Genomic DNA, 18,708 nt, shown 5'->3' on the forward strand with positions numbered 1-18,708 from the left:
GTAGCGAACAATTATTTTGTAACTAACTTACATATGCAATTCCTTTAATTTACGTGTCAACACTTGCTATATATTATTTATAAATATATATTATATAAATTATAAATTCCAAAACTTTCCTCCTTGAACTGAACTCCGGCGCATTCGGCAATCGACTTGTGTGGACTTCCTGTAAACACGGACCTCCCGGTAATGCTTGTTAAACTGTCTTTTTAAATAAACTCCGGGTTTGCAAACTAAGTTGTTTGTGCTTCGTTTTATGTGTAGGGACCCTAGTCATGCTACTGCAGAGGTTTGGTGCTATTTAGTGGTTCAAAAATGCGGATTTAGAAGCGAAACACTATGCCCCAAGTCAACAACATGGACGCCAAACATTGCGCCCGGCAAACTATAATACTCGATTTTCAAATGAAAAAGGTATCTGGGAGGCTTATTTGATGGGTTTTAATGCCAAAACAAAGATCCTGGGTTCAATTTGCGCCGGAATTACACTTTAAGTAACTCTTATTAACTTAGCAAAGGGATGTTAGCCGTCGACATTTTTCCCAGATGTTCTAATTATGTTTCATTGTTAGACGATTGATCTGGACTCAAGCTGTAGGCCTACCAGTCAGATGAGTAACTCAGTGGAGGAGGTGAGACACCATATCAATACTCTACAACAGCCCAGTACGTCAGATGCAGTTTCTGTACAGGTATAAAACAGCACACATCACCTTCAGCAGCCTTACCATGTCCTGTCCTCTATGGTACGAGACCTGCTTCATGTCCGTGTGACAGCAGACTCATGGATCAAGGGTATTAATGACACCAGCACGATGTATAACCTTAGACGTATTGTTGCTAGGAGGTAAGGTGTGTCCTACCCACATTAATAAAACAGGGAGTACTCCTAACTAGAGGTTCTGTCTGTCAGAGTCTCTCAGGGCGGGGCCGGAGCGACCAGGAGGTCTCTGGAGGGCCCACTCCTTCTCATCCAGAGATCGACCCCCCCGGAGGAAGAGTAGAGAGGGGCTCTGCAGTCCAGGAGGAGGTCTCATTGGGTTAGCTCTGATCCCACCACTGCTTCCCTGCAATAACACCTTGTTGTGCACGTATAGTCTGTAACTGTGTGTGTGTGTGTGTGTGTGTGTGTGTGTGTGTGTGTGTGTGTGTGTGTATCAGTTCTCCATGAACATATGAAGGGCTCAAGTGTTTATTCAAGAGGGAGGAACCTGAGAAATGTTCTCAGAGTTAACTACCAAGAACCGGAAGTACCTAAGGATGACGACTACTTCTGTAAGAGGGCGCTCTCTCTCTCTCTCTCTCTCTCTCTCTCTCTCTCTCTCTCTCTCTCTCTCTCTCTCTCTCTCTCTCTCTCTCTCTCTCTCTCTCTCTCTCTCTCTCTCTCTCTCTCTCTCTTATATATATATATTCACAAACCAATTTTTAATCTTCCTGTTTCTGTCTATTTAATATAGATTTGTAGCTGAAGCTCTTTTGGACGTAATAAATAAATGAACTCTCTCCAGTCTGTGATGAGTGTAGGACTTTCTTCCTCGAAGAGTGCGAGGTCCACGGTCCTATCGTCTTCATGGCTGATCGCCCCGTTGCTGTCAGAGAGAAAGACAGAGCCAAGAAGACGCTGCCCGCTGGGTTTGAGGTATATGTCGTACTTTAACGCAACAAAGTTCTCCCCGTCCAATGAGACAGTATAACATTCATTGTTTAATACATTGCCCAGCTAATGTATATAAAAACAGTAATGTGAACAGTTATATTGCCAAAGCAGATGGATATATCTCTCTCCCCCAATGGTTCTTCTTCCTGAATCGTGCTTTCCGTCTATCTCTCCCTCTCTCCCCCCATTTCCCTCTATCTGCCCCTCTATGTGACTCCCTCTCTGAACTCCCCCCCTGTCCCAACCCCCTCTTTCCTTTCCTCCCTCCCTCTTCCTGTCTAAATCTCTCTCTTTCTCACTTGTTTCCCAACTACTCATCTCCATTCATTTCTTATCATATCTTATCTTCCTCTCCCCCCCTCCATCTCACCACCTCTCTCCCTCCCTCCATTCCTCTCACCTCTCTTTGTCTCTCCCTTTCTCAATCTCTCTACATCTCTCTTCTCCATGTGTCTCCATCTCGCTCTCCTCTACCTCTCTTGTATTCTATCTCTCCTCCCTCCTCCACCTCTCCCTCCCTCTATGTATTCCTCTCACTCTACGACTCTCCTCCTCTCTCCGTCTCTGTCTCATGTGGGGTAGATCAGAGATTCTGGGATCCCTGGGGCCGGTCTAGGGGTGTTTTACTGTGGAGACGGTGGCCTTCCCATTGGAACACACTTTGGACCCTACGAAGGACACAGGACAGATGAAGAGGGAGCCCTGGAGAGTGGATACTCCTGGGAGGTCAGTGTGTTTGTATTCATTTATTTTGATCTAGTCTTGTATGTGTGCTTGTGTGAGTTTATTGGATGGCATAGAGTCTGATTAACACATTTCTCCAGATCTACAAGAGCAGACACAGTGATTACATTGATGCAAAGAGAGAGACACTTTCTAACTGGATGAGGTAGGACCCTATTCACTTTTATCAGAATCAGAATCAGAAATACTTTATTGATCCCCGGGGGGAAATTGTTGTTATACCATCTACTGCATGAAGAATGTTCACAATTATCTTACTATCATTACTTGATTGATAACATTTATATTTCTCCGTGTCTGTTATCTGATTAGATCCACAATATTTTCTGTGTTGCTATGACATGTGCAGAAGATAGACTGTAAAGGTGTGTTGACGTACCTGTCTGTGTGTTAGGTACGTCAATTGTGCTCGTAATGAAGAGGAACAGAACCTAATAGCGTTTCAGTACAAAGGAGGGATTCTGTATCGCACCTGTGGCCTCGTGACTTCAGGAGCAGAGCTCTTGGTCTGGTATGGGGACGAATACGCCAGACATCTGGGAATCGGATTTGATCGACTGTGGAACAACAAGAGCTCTACTAAAGGTCTGCCTTCAAGTCTGTCTTTCTGTCAGGGTTTGGTTTCTATGCGGCACTTCATGACCACATCTCATTTTAATTCAAAAGAGCTTGGACAATAAACATCGACATTAACAAAGCAGTTAAGAAGTTATGCAGGAAATGGTGAAGTTTTAACATAAATTTAAATATAATAAACAAAAGATGACAACATAATAGAAAAATATTCTTACTTGGAAAAAGGTCTAAATGCAAAATATACAGTACCATGGAGGTTTCAAAAAAACATATAAGTATACTAATTCAGGTATGCTTGATTAGGCTGTGCAGCCTTATCAAGCCCCAAAGCCTAAAGCACCTGACTCTGACCAGGTGAGGCTGCTTAAACCAGCCATCAGCAGCACTCAAAAATAAAATACATATGACTCTCTTTCTGCTAGGAGGGAGATCCCAGCTGGCACCAGCACAGGCTTTCCCCTGTCCCGAGTGTCCGTACTCCTACACGTCTCAGATCTTCCTCCACAAACACATGAAGAGGAGCCATGGCGACCTGTACGGCCGACTGCTGAGGAGTGGAGAAATCAAGGTGGAGCCCAGTCTCCTCCCATACGTCGCAGCCTCCTATCAAGAACCGATCGGAGCCTCCCCGGGAACCGTCCAAAGCACGAGCCAGATTCCAGCAGAAGGAGCCGGACGCCACAGATGTGAGAAGTGCAGTAAAACCTTTAGTCGCTCTGATAGTCTGAAGGTTCACCAGCGCATCCACATGGGAGAGAAACCATACCACTGTCAACAGTGTGGGAAAACATTTAGTACATCTGGTGAACTCAAGAGACACCAGATCATTCACACGGGAGAGAAACCATACCACTGTCAACAGTGTGGGAAAACATTTAGTAGATCTGACGAACTCGAGAGACACCAGATCATCCACACGGGAGAGAAACCATACCACTGTCAACAGTGTGGGAAAACATTTAGTCAGTCCGGTGATCTGAAGGTACACCAGCGCATCCACACAGGAGAGAAACCATACCACTGTCAACAGTGTGGGAAAACATTTAGTAAATCTGGTAATCTAAAGGTACACCAACGCATCCACACAGGAGAGAAACCATACCACTGTAAACAGTGTGGGAAAACATTTAGTCAATCTTGTCATCTCAAAAGTCACCAACAACTTCACAGAGGAGTCTCCACCCAAACAACCACGTGAAGAAACTAAATGGTTCCCAGACATCTGTTATTCAAATCTAATCAAACATGGTTCTTCCTGTTATATGTTAAAAGGGCACATGAACGGTTAATTGTTTATCTTATCAACTTTATGTATTTATTTATATTCATGTCTGTATGAGTGAAGGTTTTTACCCAAAAAATGTTCAGAAGAAAAATAGTTTGAGAGTAAGGTATCGTAGATCTGACGTCATTGTTATATTTATTACATTTGTATGTATTTATTTATCCTTGTGAAAAAGAGCTTTCTTCACGCACGTTGTTGTTACAATGCATCTCTTTACTTAAAACACAGCACAACTGTCGAGTCACTTGCACAACTCCAGCCCCTCCAGTCTAAAACTCTGAGAGGGGTCTGGCTGCAGACATCCACCCACACGCTCCAGACATCCACCCACACGCACTTCCGCTGCAGACAGAAACATCCACCCACACGCTGGAAATTGCGTGCTGGTGGATGTCTGGAGCGCGAGTTGCACATTATTCAACAGCGCCCCCTCGGGTCACACTTTTCGGTGGGTCGCAGAATTCGGTGTAACAACGGGACTCACTGCACGAAGATATTACACAGGGGAAGAGCATATTTGTGGCTGATCTCAATGCTGTTCCGACTTGGCGATATCCAACAGCATGTGACCCACTTTCAAGTTTACCTGTAAGTCTATTATGCCCTACTGGTTTCAATTTAAATGATAAACTCAGGGAACTTAAAACCACACCCATTTACAATAAATGCATAAATCAGAACAATCGGGAAGAGAAGTTGCAGGACAATAAGTTGTTATTCTAAAAATTCTGTCTATATATTCTTCCTGTATTTTCACAGTTTATTTTCAACTTTTTTCCTTATTATTAGGATGATGTTTACTTCAGAGACGCTGTTGTAATTCCTGTTTGGAAACCTGGACATTTCTTGTTATCTGCAAGTAGCGATACTAACTATGACATGTGACTTTCATTAAGCAAATTATGAAATTACGAAAATAGACCAAACTACCTCTTGCACACTGAGTGTACTCCAAATTGTACTTATTTAATGCACATAGTGGTATCTTTGAGCACAACTGCTCTACTTTTTTTTTTCTAAACTTTCATTTAATGTTCTGAAAAATAATCAGTAGGCCTATTCCATATTAGACTGTTCAGTGATTGAGTTGGTATTGTGTTGTGTTGTCTTGTCATCTCACGCAATGTTATGTAATTGTCATAAACTGCAATCATAGGTTTTGAACACAGGCCAGAGAGAGATATTCTTTCTGGATTCCAAATGTGAACATGCACAGTTTGGAATTGGCGATCTAGAAATGAGAGAACTGTTGAGGTCACTAACACAAACTTGCATGATGGTTCTTATTGATGTTCCTGATTGATGCAGTTTCAATGCCTTTCTGTTTGTTCCAAAATGTTTGTTCTCCAGATCATTTTCTAATCTGTATAGCAGCCATTTTATGGTGCTGCTTATCTATAACATGAATATTGGATATCAACTTAACCTTAGAATTTAACAAGAAATGTCCACACACTGTGAACTCCTAAACCTACAATAAATTGAAACCGCTAAGTGAGTTTATATAATGGTACCATAAAAAGCCTGCTGAAATGGTGTGTGTGACTGCATGAAGATCTTGTTCCTGACTAAATAGATTGCGTCATGTGTGCGGTACATGAAAAACGGCCATATTTTGCATGATTGATATGCTCTAAATGCTGCTGTCTGTTCCATTTTAGAAACCTTTGTCAGTCTCTCAGCCCTGGGCCATGGAAAGAGACGACTGGTTTGGACATCGAGGTAAATATATTGTTTAATGATACTGTGAAACTAGAAGTACAAATACTAACTCATTTCTGACATGATAGGGCTTTCCACGGCAAAAGTATGGCATCGACTGTGGCATCTTCATGTTGATGGTAGGTGTGACTATTAGGCAGATTTATTTACTCTTTGTGCTTAAAAAATATTAACATAAAATTATTGTTTTATTTACAGTAGGCCTATGCCCTTTACAAAGTCATGGATGCACCCTTTGACTTCACTGTTGTAAGTTCCCTTGCTTATTCAAAGCTATCTAAAAAGTTATTTTATATTATGGCTGATATATATTTTTTCTATTTTATTAGACTGATATGCCATCGTTGAGAAAATGGTGGTATATCATGCTGATTGAAAATCTTGACCTTGGAAGGTAAGGCCAAATTATGTTCACCTTTGTTTGACTAAGAAATGATTACACATGAGTGCCTCTGTTGTATTTGTAGTGTATTAATTTCTCTTTCTTCCTTTAATTCTTAATATTTGAGCCATGGCAAACTCTTTGCCCACTGGACTGACACATCTAAGGCTCTTCTTCGGGGTGAGGTGCCACCAGTTTTTAAACTGAAGAAGAGAAGGCGAGATGACATTGATGAGGTACGTTTTTATTTATATATTTTTAATGCTGTTAATGTTAAGTTGCATTTGATTGATCTTTTTTTGTTCATTTACTCCTACAACAATCTTTAATTTCCCTGAATCTTCCACCATTCAGTCATGACAATAATCTTTTGTAAAGAATGTGCCATCCTAGGTGTGATGGTCTTTCATTATTCTAAGTATTTAAAGAGGACAAAATTATTCTGGTGTTCAACTCACTCAGTGTTCAACAGTTTCAGGTCCTCCTCTCTGTAGACAGACTTACCCCCTCCAGTTATGTTTCCCACCACAGTGCCGTTGTTGTCTAATTTGATGTGTTATTATCTGGATGGGCTTGTCTGCAGTCCGGGGTGTAGAACCTTACAGTTCCAAGTCTTAGTTTAAGTAACTAACTGGTTGCAAAAATAATATAATTGAATATAAAATGATTCCAACTTGGTGGCATTTCATTTTCCATTAAACAGGGGCCACTTGACAACATTGTGGCTGGAGTTGCCTGGCTGCGTCAGAATGCAGGTTTGCTCAGGGGGAAGGTGGTCGAGCCCACATTTCCGAATATGGACGCAAAAGAACAGCAGGAGCTCCTGGAAAGGATACGTTCTTCAACTGATGAAGAAGAAAAGTATCCCCTGCTCTTCACATTTGATTTTCAGGAAGACATGGAGGTCTTCCTTAACATGGCAGCTGAGGAGGATCTTCGGGTCAACGCCATGTTTCTGGGTCGCTGGGTGGACAGCCAGTGACATTGCTCTCTGTGTGTGTGTGTGTGTGTGTGTGTGTGTGTGTGTGTGTGTGTGTGTGTGTGTGTGTGTGTGTGTGTGTGTGTGTGTGTGTGTGTGTGTGTGTGTGTGTGTGTGTGTGTGTGTGTGTGTGTGTGTGAGGTTCTGAGTTCAGTTATCTGTTGAGTGTTCTTAATAAAGTGTTATAACGTTTACAATGTATTGATTTTTTGTGTGACTTTACTTATTCACTTTGGTTACACACAGAGCTAAGTTAAAACACAGACTTGAGTTTGTCGTATTTAAATATGGGCAAATAAGGTGGTCCAGCAGCACAAGGTAAGACAATATTATAGACGATTAGAGCCAGATATTAAATGAATGATGGTTCAGAGTAAGAATTTAGGAATGTAAAAGTGCTAATAACATGATAAATTATGTTGGAATGCAGTCGAACCTTATGTTAAGACAACAGAATGTAACATAGCTAGACCTAATATAAATATGTCAGAAAAGGTGAAGCTAAAGGGGAATTGTTCTATCTATTCCTGTCCACTCATACATAGTATTTAAAATAATTATTAGCCTCAATCTCTGATGCCCTTCAGCTTTAAAAACGAGTATCAGTTTGTGTCCTATCAAATATTAAATTGAGATGATTGCAGTATAACACAGAGGGAATTCTGAATAAGGTTTGTGTATTTACGGAAAGAGAAGAGCCATAAGCTCCAGCTTAAAGTCAACAGCGAGTGTCAGGTCTTCTGTCCAAAACCGGAAGCGTTTATCCGATTTTATAAATTAACTTATTTCGTTCATTTATGTAAACACATTACTTAACGCCCGTTCATTTATGTAAACACATTACGTAACACCCGATTTTTATTTAATTCTCCGATTTTTATTTTTTATTATCCGATTTCCGGCGTGTGGGTGGATGTTTCTGTCTGCAGCGGAAGTGCGTGTGGGTGGATGTCTGGAGCGTGTGGGTGGATGTCTGCAGCTAGACTCTCTTGAAAACTCTGGCCCTCTTAAAGAGCTCCAGAATGGGTGTGGCTCAATTAGCCTATGAGCCACAGCTGCAGACTATAAAGGCCGATATATGCTCTGTTTTAGACGTAACGCGTAAGCACGTAAGATACATAACCCCCCCCCTTGCGCGGTAAAATATCCCCCCTTACGCGCTTAAGTGCGTCGCCCAAAATTCCTGACTATGCGACTGAAACACTACGGCCCTACGCAGCTCGCAAAGACTGTGATTGGCCAGCTAACCACATCCTTTCAGGAGTCTCACATTTCACAGCGATTTCCACTTCCACGCCCACAGATTCGTTCGTTGCTCCCCCTACTGTTCTGGCGGAGAATCCCCTTGCAACACGCGCAATCCTTAAGGAACCGTAAATCAAAACTTGTCTAAAACAAGTCCCTTGTGTAAATTACGTGCTTACGTCTCTGCGTCTAAAACGACCCTAAATCGGCCTTAACGGCTAACCGGCCAGACAGGAGCATGGCCGTTTCTCAATTCCTAGCACGCGTACTACGGACTCGATGACTTGCAAGTACGTACTTGGCAAGTCCGTACTTCAAGCACAGACTTGCGAGCATGCGAGTACGTACCTGCGATTGGAACAGCAGCGGACTCGATGACGTCACCACCTCAGCTCGTCCGTTAACTGTGCTACGGCCTCATTTAGGCATATACTACTGAACAATATAAACAAATGATATAAAACAAAATCCCAGCCTCTTTCATTTTCAAATAGTGTGTAAATACAGTATTCTGAATGGATAAAAATTTAAAAGATATGCGTGTCCTGTCATGTGTATAAGCTATACACACACGACTTTATATATATATATTTATATATTATCTTATATTATTATTATATTATATATTATATAAATATATATATAAGTTAAGAGTAACTTAAGCTACAGTTGTGCGTCTTCTCCATATTGTCCGCCATCGTACTGCTGCGAGTGCGAAATGCATCCTGGGATTTATAGCGATTGCAAGCACACACGCGATGCATGCTCGGTGAAACGGCGAGATCGAGCACGCATCAAGAACACTTCCGGGTTTTACGACAGTACTCGCTTGATGCGTGCTTCGAATTGGAACAGTGCTCGGGCAACGACTGATGACGTTTCACGAGTCCACGAGCACAGGAGCACGCACAAGTACGCGAATTGAGAAACGGCCAATGTAAGCTCGCTAACCTTGCTGTCTATCAAGCAGAGACAGCTTTTCATTGGCGCAAGAAAATTCGCCCTCGGGTCGCACCAGTGCGCCCCAGGCCAATGGTGTCGCTTTTCTTTTTTGTTATCACCACATGATTTGACAATTCAGCGAATCAATCAAATAGGCTACCTCCCTCAGCAGCAATCGCGCACCACAACTACGTGTAGAGAAGAGATAGATCGCTAACTAGTAGAGAGTTGTAAGCACTTTCCACCCTTTTCAGTGGAGGAATTGGACTCCCCAAGCAATGTTATACTTAAAGGCATATTGTACGATTTTCAGTGATATGCACTTTTTAATATGTTGTTGAAATTGGTTTTTACATCCTGACAGCAATAAATAACTTATGGGCAATGAAAAAGAAGCGAAAAAAAAACGAATTCTGTATCTGCTATAAACCTGTTGAAATGCTTACCAATCTGAGACATTGTACCCGAATCTAAAGAACCAATCACAAGCCTGCGCGTTCTCTCCCCTCTGTGTACGAGCCTGAGCCGGCCTGAGCGCGTTCACGGAGGGCAAAGAAAGCGTTGTTATCATAGTAGTTCATGACAGTGGACTAGACCTAGTGAACCTACAACGTCAACAAAAAAACAGAAGTTACCACTGCCACCGTTACTTGCCCCGGTTCATCCTTTTAAAAAGGCAAGAAAAAGAAAGACAGAAAATGAAAAGGCAGCAACAAAAAAAAAGTTGGAGAATGCTCGAGGAAAAACGAGAATAAATATTGGATTCGCTTTTCAGCGATGGCGACAGCTGAGGGAGTTGAATGGCCTGAAAAGTGACGCAATGGTTGCCGTTGAAGTAAGCCGTAAGCAGCATTAGCGCTCGTGCACGGCTCTGTGTCGAGGGGTTGGGGCAGGGAGTCCTGAAGGGTGGGGGAGGAGTTAAACGGAACTCCGAAGAGAAGCTAATTTCAAATCATGCTAGCTCTCTCACATCGTACAGTATAGCTTTAAAAGGAGCAAGTAAGTTACATATTAATTTGGTCTTTCGACCTGTAGCATATAAACAAAATGAAGCAACTGTCCCATATTCCAATAACTGCATTTGAAGTAGACATTGAGACTATAGGACAGTGATCATGATTTGTCTCAATATCAGAATAACAACAATGGGTCAAATAGCAATGGCTGGTGGAATGGCCATGAAGTAGGTCTGTAGATATGCAGTGTAAGCTTGTCCAGGCCCTGCAAGTCAGGATGTAGGCTATGAATCTGAATAAATAGTAGGTAAAAGTGGCCATCTCCAAAATGCACCAGAATACAGGAAATCAAATCTATTATATTAAAAAAAATGTATGAGGGGGGGGGTGTGATCAACATTTTTGATCACCAGCCGCCCCTGATATACACACACAATATTGTTCCCAGTTCCTTCACTTTGCTCTTGTTCTTCCAGTTGGACACACACACACACACACACACACACACAAACACATTCTTGTCGTCTCACTCATTGTTTAACAAAAAAACCGACGGATGGACAGACGGACAGACAGGGTCAAAGGTCAAAGCTCTAGGTGTTCAAGGAGTATCTCTTTGTTCTTTAGGAGTGTGGGTCCTAGACTTTAACGCATAAACTGTAATCCGTGGTCACTTACCTCCATCTAGTGGACGAGACAAACCAATGCATCCACCTCATGAAGTAACAACAACCATTAGTCCGACACTCACAAACCATTAAAGAGCAGTGATTTTGACCTCAAATCAAATGGAAATGCAATCAATGGAACCCGAAGACTATTGTTAGCAGAAGTAAAGTGCTTTAGTGTTTCATCGTGGACATGCCCTTTGTTTTTTGTTCTGTAGGCATGTCCAAACTATTCCACAAAGGGCCGAGTGGCTGAAGGTATTCTTTCCAACCGAGCTTGCCTTGTGCTAATGTTTTTTTATTGATAACAACATTGGCATATACTGATAAAAACAGGACGATGCCAAATAAAAAAAATAACGCCGTTAAAATTGTTCTGCGTTAACGCCGTTAATATCGTGTTTAACTGACAGCACTACTTTATTCGTTTTCGCTGGACTGGATTTATTGTAATAATGAAGGGGACAAATTAATGATCCTGTTAGTAGAGGCCATACCGTGCACACAAAGCCCACACTGTATAAAATGTATGTATAATGTATACATTTACTGTATAGAGTTTAAAAAGACACCACATGTATTCGTGACAGCAAAAGGCAGTGCCTGCATCACCATTGTCACTGGTGGTTATTCAAACTTGTGTGACTGCAAGAAAACAGCATAAAAACCCCACTGATAACACATTTGTTGTAGCGATTTAAAGGATGTTTTTTTTAAAAATACGGTCTAAGATTGTGAGTATTTGCCCTAGTTCAGGATGGATCATATAGACCATTAGGTAATAAATGTATACGGGAACAACCTATGGGTGTGCTGCTCTGTCCTCACCGCGCGTCGCGTGGCCGGGCCTTCGGTTGGGAGGTTGGGCGACAGTGCCTGTATGTGGGGGGTTATTCAAAATGAACAGGAGGCGATCAACCGAGTGGGCGTGCAGCCCGGTGTGATCACGTGTGAGACCATGCATGAATGTGTCCCCCTCGATAGGTGCGTGGAGCGTGTGAGTACGTGCGCCACAGTGCCTGTGCACGTGTGATTATCCACGTGGGGGGTCCGGGGACACCGAGCCAGAGACACCCCCTGTCACCCTCATCACAGAAAGTCAGGCTGAAGTAAGAACAAATGGCCAAAAAATAAAAACGCCACCACTTCTCTCTAAGCTGTCGTCCAATCATGTTGAACAACACTCGTTGTCATGTGGGTTTTATGGGGAAGAAAACAGGGTGGAGCTAAAGAGATGGCTTATTTTTTTAGGGGGTGATATTGTTTTTTATCTCTGTTGGGAGTACCAAGCGTTGCACTGAGAACTCAAGTCAACACTGTGAACTGGGTTAATTATTACATAGATTATTATTTGAACTGTATGTCTTTGAGCAGTTGGAACTGAAAATCATCAGAGGTGAGAGAAGTGAACTTTAACTTTTGACATGTTTGTTTGCTTTTAAAACTTAAAATGAGGGGGCTAATGCATTGAACACGAACCTGCAGAGGAAAAGAGTTTTAGAAAATCTTTCTTTACATAATTTTTTCCTTTTTTCATGAATTGAAATGATTAATGTTAAATTTTTTATAAATTATTTAGAATGTTTCCTCTTTGATATGTTTTGCAGGGGTCTTGACATCCATTTCACCATTAAAACATGGCGAAACACCAATACAATGGTAAGCTATATAAAAAAAAAGCACCGGTGCTCCTAAATATGGTGGATATTTTATTTTTAAATACATGAAACCAACAATATGTTTCCCAGTGGGCACATTCCTGCAAGGAATCAGCGACAGACTCCTTGCTGGGGTAAGATCGGCTGCAGCCATTGTGGAGGTGTCACGTTAAAATTGTACCGGCCTACGTCATCCATAGTAATCCATTCCAAACCTGCCTGGCAACGATCGATCGCGTCGAATGACGTGGAAGGTTCTTGAACATTCGCGAACTCGTTCATTCAGCGCGACAAGACAGATAACACTTATTTTACAAATTACATTTATTAGCGTTCCTAACTTTATATTTGCATTGTATTGCATTGTATTTATCTATTTCCCTACACAGTAATAGCTACATGTTATGGGGATAACGTGAATAATTATAATAAAAAACATTTACCAGTTAGTAAATGCCTGCTCACCTATCTATCTATCTATCTATCTATCTATCTATCTATCTATCTATCTATCTATCTATCTATCTATCTATCTATCTATCTATCTATCTATCTATCTATCTATCTATCTATCATCTATTCTCTAAATTTAATTAAGGAAATTAAATTAACACAAGCTAGCTAGACTATGATACACATTAAACACTCAGTTTACTAGCTAGATTAGATTAGCTAAAGAGAGGTCAAAGAAGGACGATGCAAGTCAATTCGCCATGGATACAGAGAATGAGGGGCAGTTGAAGGGATTAGAGTGAACGTAAAAATCCAAAGGTTGGTTCATAAAGTGCAAGCGATCAGAGATGTGTTAAAGACGGTGACACAGACACCCAAGCAAGGGAGAACCGATTTGCAACAGGGCGGAAGACAAACCAAGTGGACAAATTACAGAGCACAGAAACAGAGACGTGAGCTCGACTAAAGATTGGAGAAGATTGCTCAGAAAGGGGCTATGGACCACTTAAAACAAAAGCACAAAGAGATGGAAAGACTGATTGAGGATATAAGCAACCTTTATCTGCCAGGGGCTGACGATGGGTCAGACGAGAGGGACGAAGGAGTTCAAGATGATAGATCAACCGGGCAGATCAAACAGACAGAACAGTACAGAGTACGTTTACAGGTTCACAGACAGAGTTATGAAGGAGAGAATGTTGAATATGAAATACCAGTGGCGTCTTTAACAACTGAACACCAAACAAAACCAGCAAATCTGATAGAACGTGAATCAGAGAGGCCACCGGCGTTAGGAAAGGACAGGATACAAACCTTGATTCGGGAGATGAACAGAATACAAGAATCATCAGAACAAATATCATTGAAAAAAAGTGAAGAAAGCTGCGTTGACAGGGCTCCCAGGGAGGTCCGCGGGAACGCTGAGGGGTCAGTGCTGCAGCTGCTGCAACACATCACAGATGTCCCAAACAGAGTTAAAGAAGCCATGGATCAACGTGAAATGTATCTGAGCAAAGAGAGGACTGACATGAAATGGATTCAAATGATGATTAGGAAACAGCAGAGAGAACTTGACCAGCGACGAGAGAAAAACTCTCAGAGAGAGGGATGAATTGGACGTTTTAAAAACATAACTACATCAGAAGAAGGTGCTGGTGGACCAGCAGATCGAGAACATAGCCAAAGTAAAACATAAAATTGAACGTATGGCTTCACATTTTAAGACTAAGTTAGAGGAATACCAAGTAAAACAGACACAACTCAAGGGTTTGAACTGCAAGATTGAGGCAGAGAAACAAAGCTTAGAAAGTGATATGATTTGCCAGAAAAACGTTGAGCTTCAGATAGTCAATAGAGAAATCAGTCAACAGAGGATAGACATGGACTCCAATATTGATAGAGATGAGGCATATCTAGCACAGGTTAAACTACACAGACAGGAAAGAGAAGTGGTAATTGATAGGCAGCAATTTCAAGAAAGAGACATGGAGAAAGAAGAACAAGATATTTTAGAACTTGTATCCAAAGAAGAAACAAATGAGAAAACTGAGTAAAGTGCCAATTTAGACCAAGGACAAAGAGAAATGAAAGAAATGGCGGAACTTCAAGGCCAACTCAAACAGAAGATGGGGACGGAGTCTGCTATGGACAAACAAAAGGAGGACCTTCAAATGTTAAGGGCTTGTCGCAGAACTGAAAGACAGGAAATGGAGATGTTGAAACATCAGGTTGAGTACGAGAGAGAGAGCCTGATAAAGGAAAGACAAAAGCTGTGTACAGAAATAAACAAAGCAAGGGATGGTATTGCGAAACAAACCCAAGAACTTGACGATAAAATGCGACACATCAAGAGAGAGACAAGGGAGATTGAGCTACTGAAGGCAGAGTTGGTAACAAAAAGAAAAGAAAATGATAGGTCATCTGAGAGGGAAATACGAAAAAGAGAGGAAGTTGGAATGCGGTTGGTTGAAATTCAAAGAGAAAAGGAATCCCTCCAAACAAATACGCAAAAGAGAAGGAGAGAACTGGATGATAGGATGGAGAAGATCAGAAGAGAAAGGGATCAGTTAGAGGTTCTAAAGATACAATTACAAAGAAGAGACACTGATCAATTTAACCAAGTTATGAGTGATCTTGGAGAAATGGAAATGAGAGGAAACATGAAAATGAATGATCTGAAAACCCTAAAACTCAATCTGGAGAAACAACGAGAGGAGATTGAAACACTAGCAGCTGAGAACAAGACTGAGAAGATGAACATAGAGAAACTAAAATCTTAGTTACAGATTGAAAGATTGATTGAGAAAAAAATAAACATGAGATGCAACTGAGATGCAAATTTGAGTCACACAAGGGAAGTGGAGCGAGCTTGATGACTCGAGAGGACTAAAAGAGAGATTAGAGAGTTGGAGCTGCTTAAGTCTGAGCTGGAAGTGGAGAGAAATCAAAACAAAAAGACATTACGGATGGTCAATAGAAAAGAGCCAGAGGCTTAACGGATGTGATCGTTGTCTGGAGTACAGAAAGAAACGGATGCCTTTGAGCAAGAAACACTAAAAAGGAGAGCGGTGGAACAGAGGATTGAGGTGAGCAGCAAAGAGAAGATAAACGACTCTGGGGTTATGAAGGTAGATCTGCAAGGGCAAACAGGAAACCCCGGAGGGAAGCCAGAACCAAGACTGCAGGCACCACAAAGTGGAAATGTAGAGCTAATGCAAGAGCCTACAGCAGGAGGCGAAGAGGACTTGGCTGATTACATTCAAGAGGAATTGGCCCAAACACAAATCATTCAATCAAATCCAATGATATAGATGAGAAAACAAAGAAAGAGAAAGAAGAAGGGGAATTGATTAAGTTCTTTATACACAGGTTAATGGTTATACTGCCAGGTCACCAAAGAAAAATGGAAGAGGAAAAAAAGAGACTTGAAATGACAGTGGTGGAACTGGCGAGCAAGCAGGCTATTATAAATAGAGCCCTCAATGAAACACAGGAACACAGGAAAAGACTACAAGAAAATGCTCTTAACATTCAAAAGAGAAAGGCTGAATACAGGAATGTTGTGAATGGTCTTAGAATGAAACAGAAAGAACAAGAACTTAAGGATAAAGAAATAGAACTGTACTTCTTGAATGGAAAATGTACTTCTTGAAGTCCAAAAGAACATCCAAGAACTTCATAAAGAGATACAAGACATGGCCCAAAAACAGAAACAACAAGTGGTTCTAGAGAGTGACTTGAAACGATTGATGGATGATATCAAAATTGGGTTCAACGTTTTAATAACAGGCCAAAAATGGCCTGTTATTACCCATGCCCCAAGAAAAAACTCCCTTGAAATCAGCAAGGAAGAAATCTTGAGAAGAAACGCATAGTAGGGGATCCATTGGTCAGGAGTGCAATGGGTGCCGGTATTTGACATACAGGTAAATACATGCACATCATATTAAAATGGTGATGGGGTTCTGGCCGGTTATCCATGAGGAGAGTCCAGGCATCCAGTCCAGTACCCGCAACACGCTAGAACAGACAGAATAGTGAATTAGAGGCTTTATAGGTTAGCAGTAGCACCTTAAAGTCTGATCTGAAAGTTATTGGTAGCCAGTGCAGAGAGGCAAGAATAGGTGTGATATGATCAAACCTTCTCGTTCTGGTCAGCAGTCTAGCTCCCGCATTGTGTACCAGCTGTAGACTTTTTGTGGTAGAGTTCGGTTATCCCGAGAACAGTGCATTGCAATAGTCCAGTCTTGACGAAACAAATGGATGAATCAGTGTCTCTGCATCCGCTGCAGATAACATTGGTCTGATTCTTGCAATGTTTCTCAGATGGAAAAAGGCAATTCTAGTTATACTTCTTATATGTTGGTCAAAGCATAGTTGAGGGTCAAACAGGACACCAAGATTTTTGACGGATGCACTCCGTGGGATGGCGAGGCCATCCAACCACAGAGAGACATCCTCAAACTCTTCCCGGTCCCACTTCGAGCCGATAATTATCAGCTCTGTCTTCCCAGTGTTAAGCTGTAGGAAGTTTTGTGACATCCAGCCCTTCACAGCAGCCAGACAGGACTAAACCCCTTTGAATCTGGGCCGAGTCCCCGGAATCTACAGGACTGTAGAGCTGGGTGTCATCCGCGTAGCAGTGGAAACTAATTCCGAAGCAGTGTGGTAGAAATTAGTGAGTATATTCTATAGTAAACCATGATTATTAATAGGCTTGATATTTTAAATAGTGGAAAGCACATGACGCCTGAGTCTGGGTTCACACCAGATGGTAGGTACGCAGAAATGCCCTGGGAACTGCGGGGTCAAGTCATGTTGACCTCCACCTTTCAGGCGTGGGTCATTTTGACTGACAAGGCTAATCCCTGCGTACCTCAGACCGGGGCACGGTTGATAACATGCTGAGACGAAGAGACAAGGCGGAAAACCTCATTAGGGACAAAGGGAACCTCCATTGTAAAAAGAAGTTCCTGTATGTGTATAAAGGAGGGCTGGGACCGAAGTCCAGGCAGTGACTTTGCAAACCTACTCAGGCTGTTGTCGTTGTTGTTTTTCTGCACGATAAAGTCTTTTGTCAATTCTTGCTCCGGACCCCTCGATTTCTTTTGCACTCTCTCTCTTGAATTAGTCTAAGTGTTTTAAATCTCGGTTAATCTTCATTAGCAGCGGATAACGTCGCCCAGGGGAAGCATGTAGATTGCAAAAAGTAATGGACCAAAGACCGACCCTTGTGGTACGCCAAAGCGTAATTTGCAGTGCTTTGATTCTGAACCCTCTTGAAGCACAAATTGGGTTCTATCTGTGAGGTACGATTCAAGCCAACCAAGAGCCGTACCCCCGAAACCAACATAGTGCTCAAGACGGTGAAGAAGAGTGCTGTGGTCGATCGTGTCGAACGCAGCGCTCAGGTCCAGCAGCACAAGCATTGAGCTTGTATTTTTATCCAAAGCAAGAAGGATGTCATTTACAACTCTTGTAATTTTCAGTTGAGTGGAAATTCCTGAACCCCGACTGGAAAGGTTCGAAGAAATTGTTCCTCGTCAGATAATCAACGATTTGCTTTGCTACAATCCTTTCCTGTACCTTGGACAAACCGCTACTTTTTGAGTAGCGGTTTTATCACCGCAGCCTTGTGGTGATAAAACCACTTGTCGCCATGGCGCTGTCATGGCGACAAGTGGAGAGCGTCTCTAATGCGTCCTGTTGTGCGTTCTATTTGTTTGTCAAAGTTTTAGTCCCGTGTCTAGTTGGCTGAAGTGATTGAATGGTACATCGTATGCCTACTTAGATTACTGGTTTGATCAAAGAGCTTCCAGCTTGCCGGAACTTTATAAAATTAAACTTTAAGATGAGGAAGTGTCTACTACTACTGCTGCTGCTACTTTGGATAGCCAGATCACTCGCGGCTTTTGGGAGGCTCGGAATTGGAATTCTGC

General features: G+C 42.0%; 1 protein-coding gene across 5 annotated transcripts; it reads left to right on the plus strand.

Moving 5' to 3' along the window:
• Positions 1 to 487: 487 nt before the first annotated feature.
• On the plus strand, positions 488 to 7,890 carry LOC132459193 (histone-lysine N-methyltransferase PRDM9-like). Of its 5 annotated transcripts, XM_060053588.1 has the most exons (14): positions 488 to 695; positions 917 to 1,043; positions 1,165 to 1,278; positions 1,512 to 1,642; positions 2,243 to 2,386; positions 2,485 to 2,549; positions 2,799 to 2,989; positions 3,403 to 4,853; positions 5,055 to 5,987; positions 6,056 to 6,106; positions 6,186 to 6,236; positions 6,317 to 6,381; positions 6,497 to 6,605; positions 7,073 to 7,890. In XM_060053588.1, exons 1-8 carry the CDS (start codon positions 615 to 617, stop codon positions 4,176 to 4,178), a joined length of 1,629 nt encoding a protein of 542 aa, XP_059909571.1. In that variant the 5' UTR covers positions 488 to 614; the 3' UTR covers positions 4,179 to 4,853; positions 5,055 to 5,987; positions 6,056 to 6,106; positions 6,186 to 6,236; positions 6,317 to 6,381; positions 6,497 to 6,605; positions 7,073 to 7,890. The 5 variants fall into 5 exon arrangements, with proteins under 5 accessions (XP_059909571.1, XP_059909570.1, XP_059909573.1 ...); XM_060053587.1 differs by having other exon boundaries at positions 3,403 to 5,987; XM_060053590.1 differs by having other exon boundaries at positions 488 to 1,043; positions 1,461 to 1,642; positions 3,403 to 5,987.
• The last annotated feature ends 10,818 nt before the right edge of the window (positions 7,891 to 18,708 follow it).

Source organism: Gadus macrocephalus, chromosome 6 (assembly GCF_031168955.1).
Source record: "Gadus macrocephalus chromosome 6, ASM3116895v1".
NCBI lineage: Eukaryota > Metazoa > Chordata > Actinopteri > Gadiformes > Gadidae > Gadus > Gadus macrocephalus.

Coding starts and splice junctions, on each gene's coding strand:
- LOC132459193 (XM_060053587.1), top strand. CDS start 615: ATGAGTAACTCAGTGGAGGAGGTGAGACACCATATCAATACTCTACAA. Junction 1,279..1,511: donor TAAGGATGACGACTACTTCT/GTAAGAGGGCGC, acceptor AACTCTCTCCAG/TCTGTGATGAGTGTAGGACT. Junction 2,990..3,402: donor CAACAAGAGCTCTACTAAAG/GTCTGCCTTCAA, acceptor TCTTTCTGCTAG/GAGGGAGATCCCAGCTGGCA.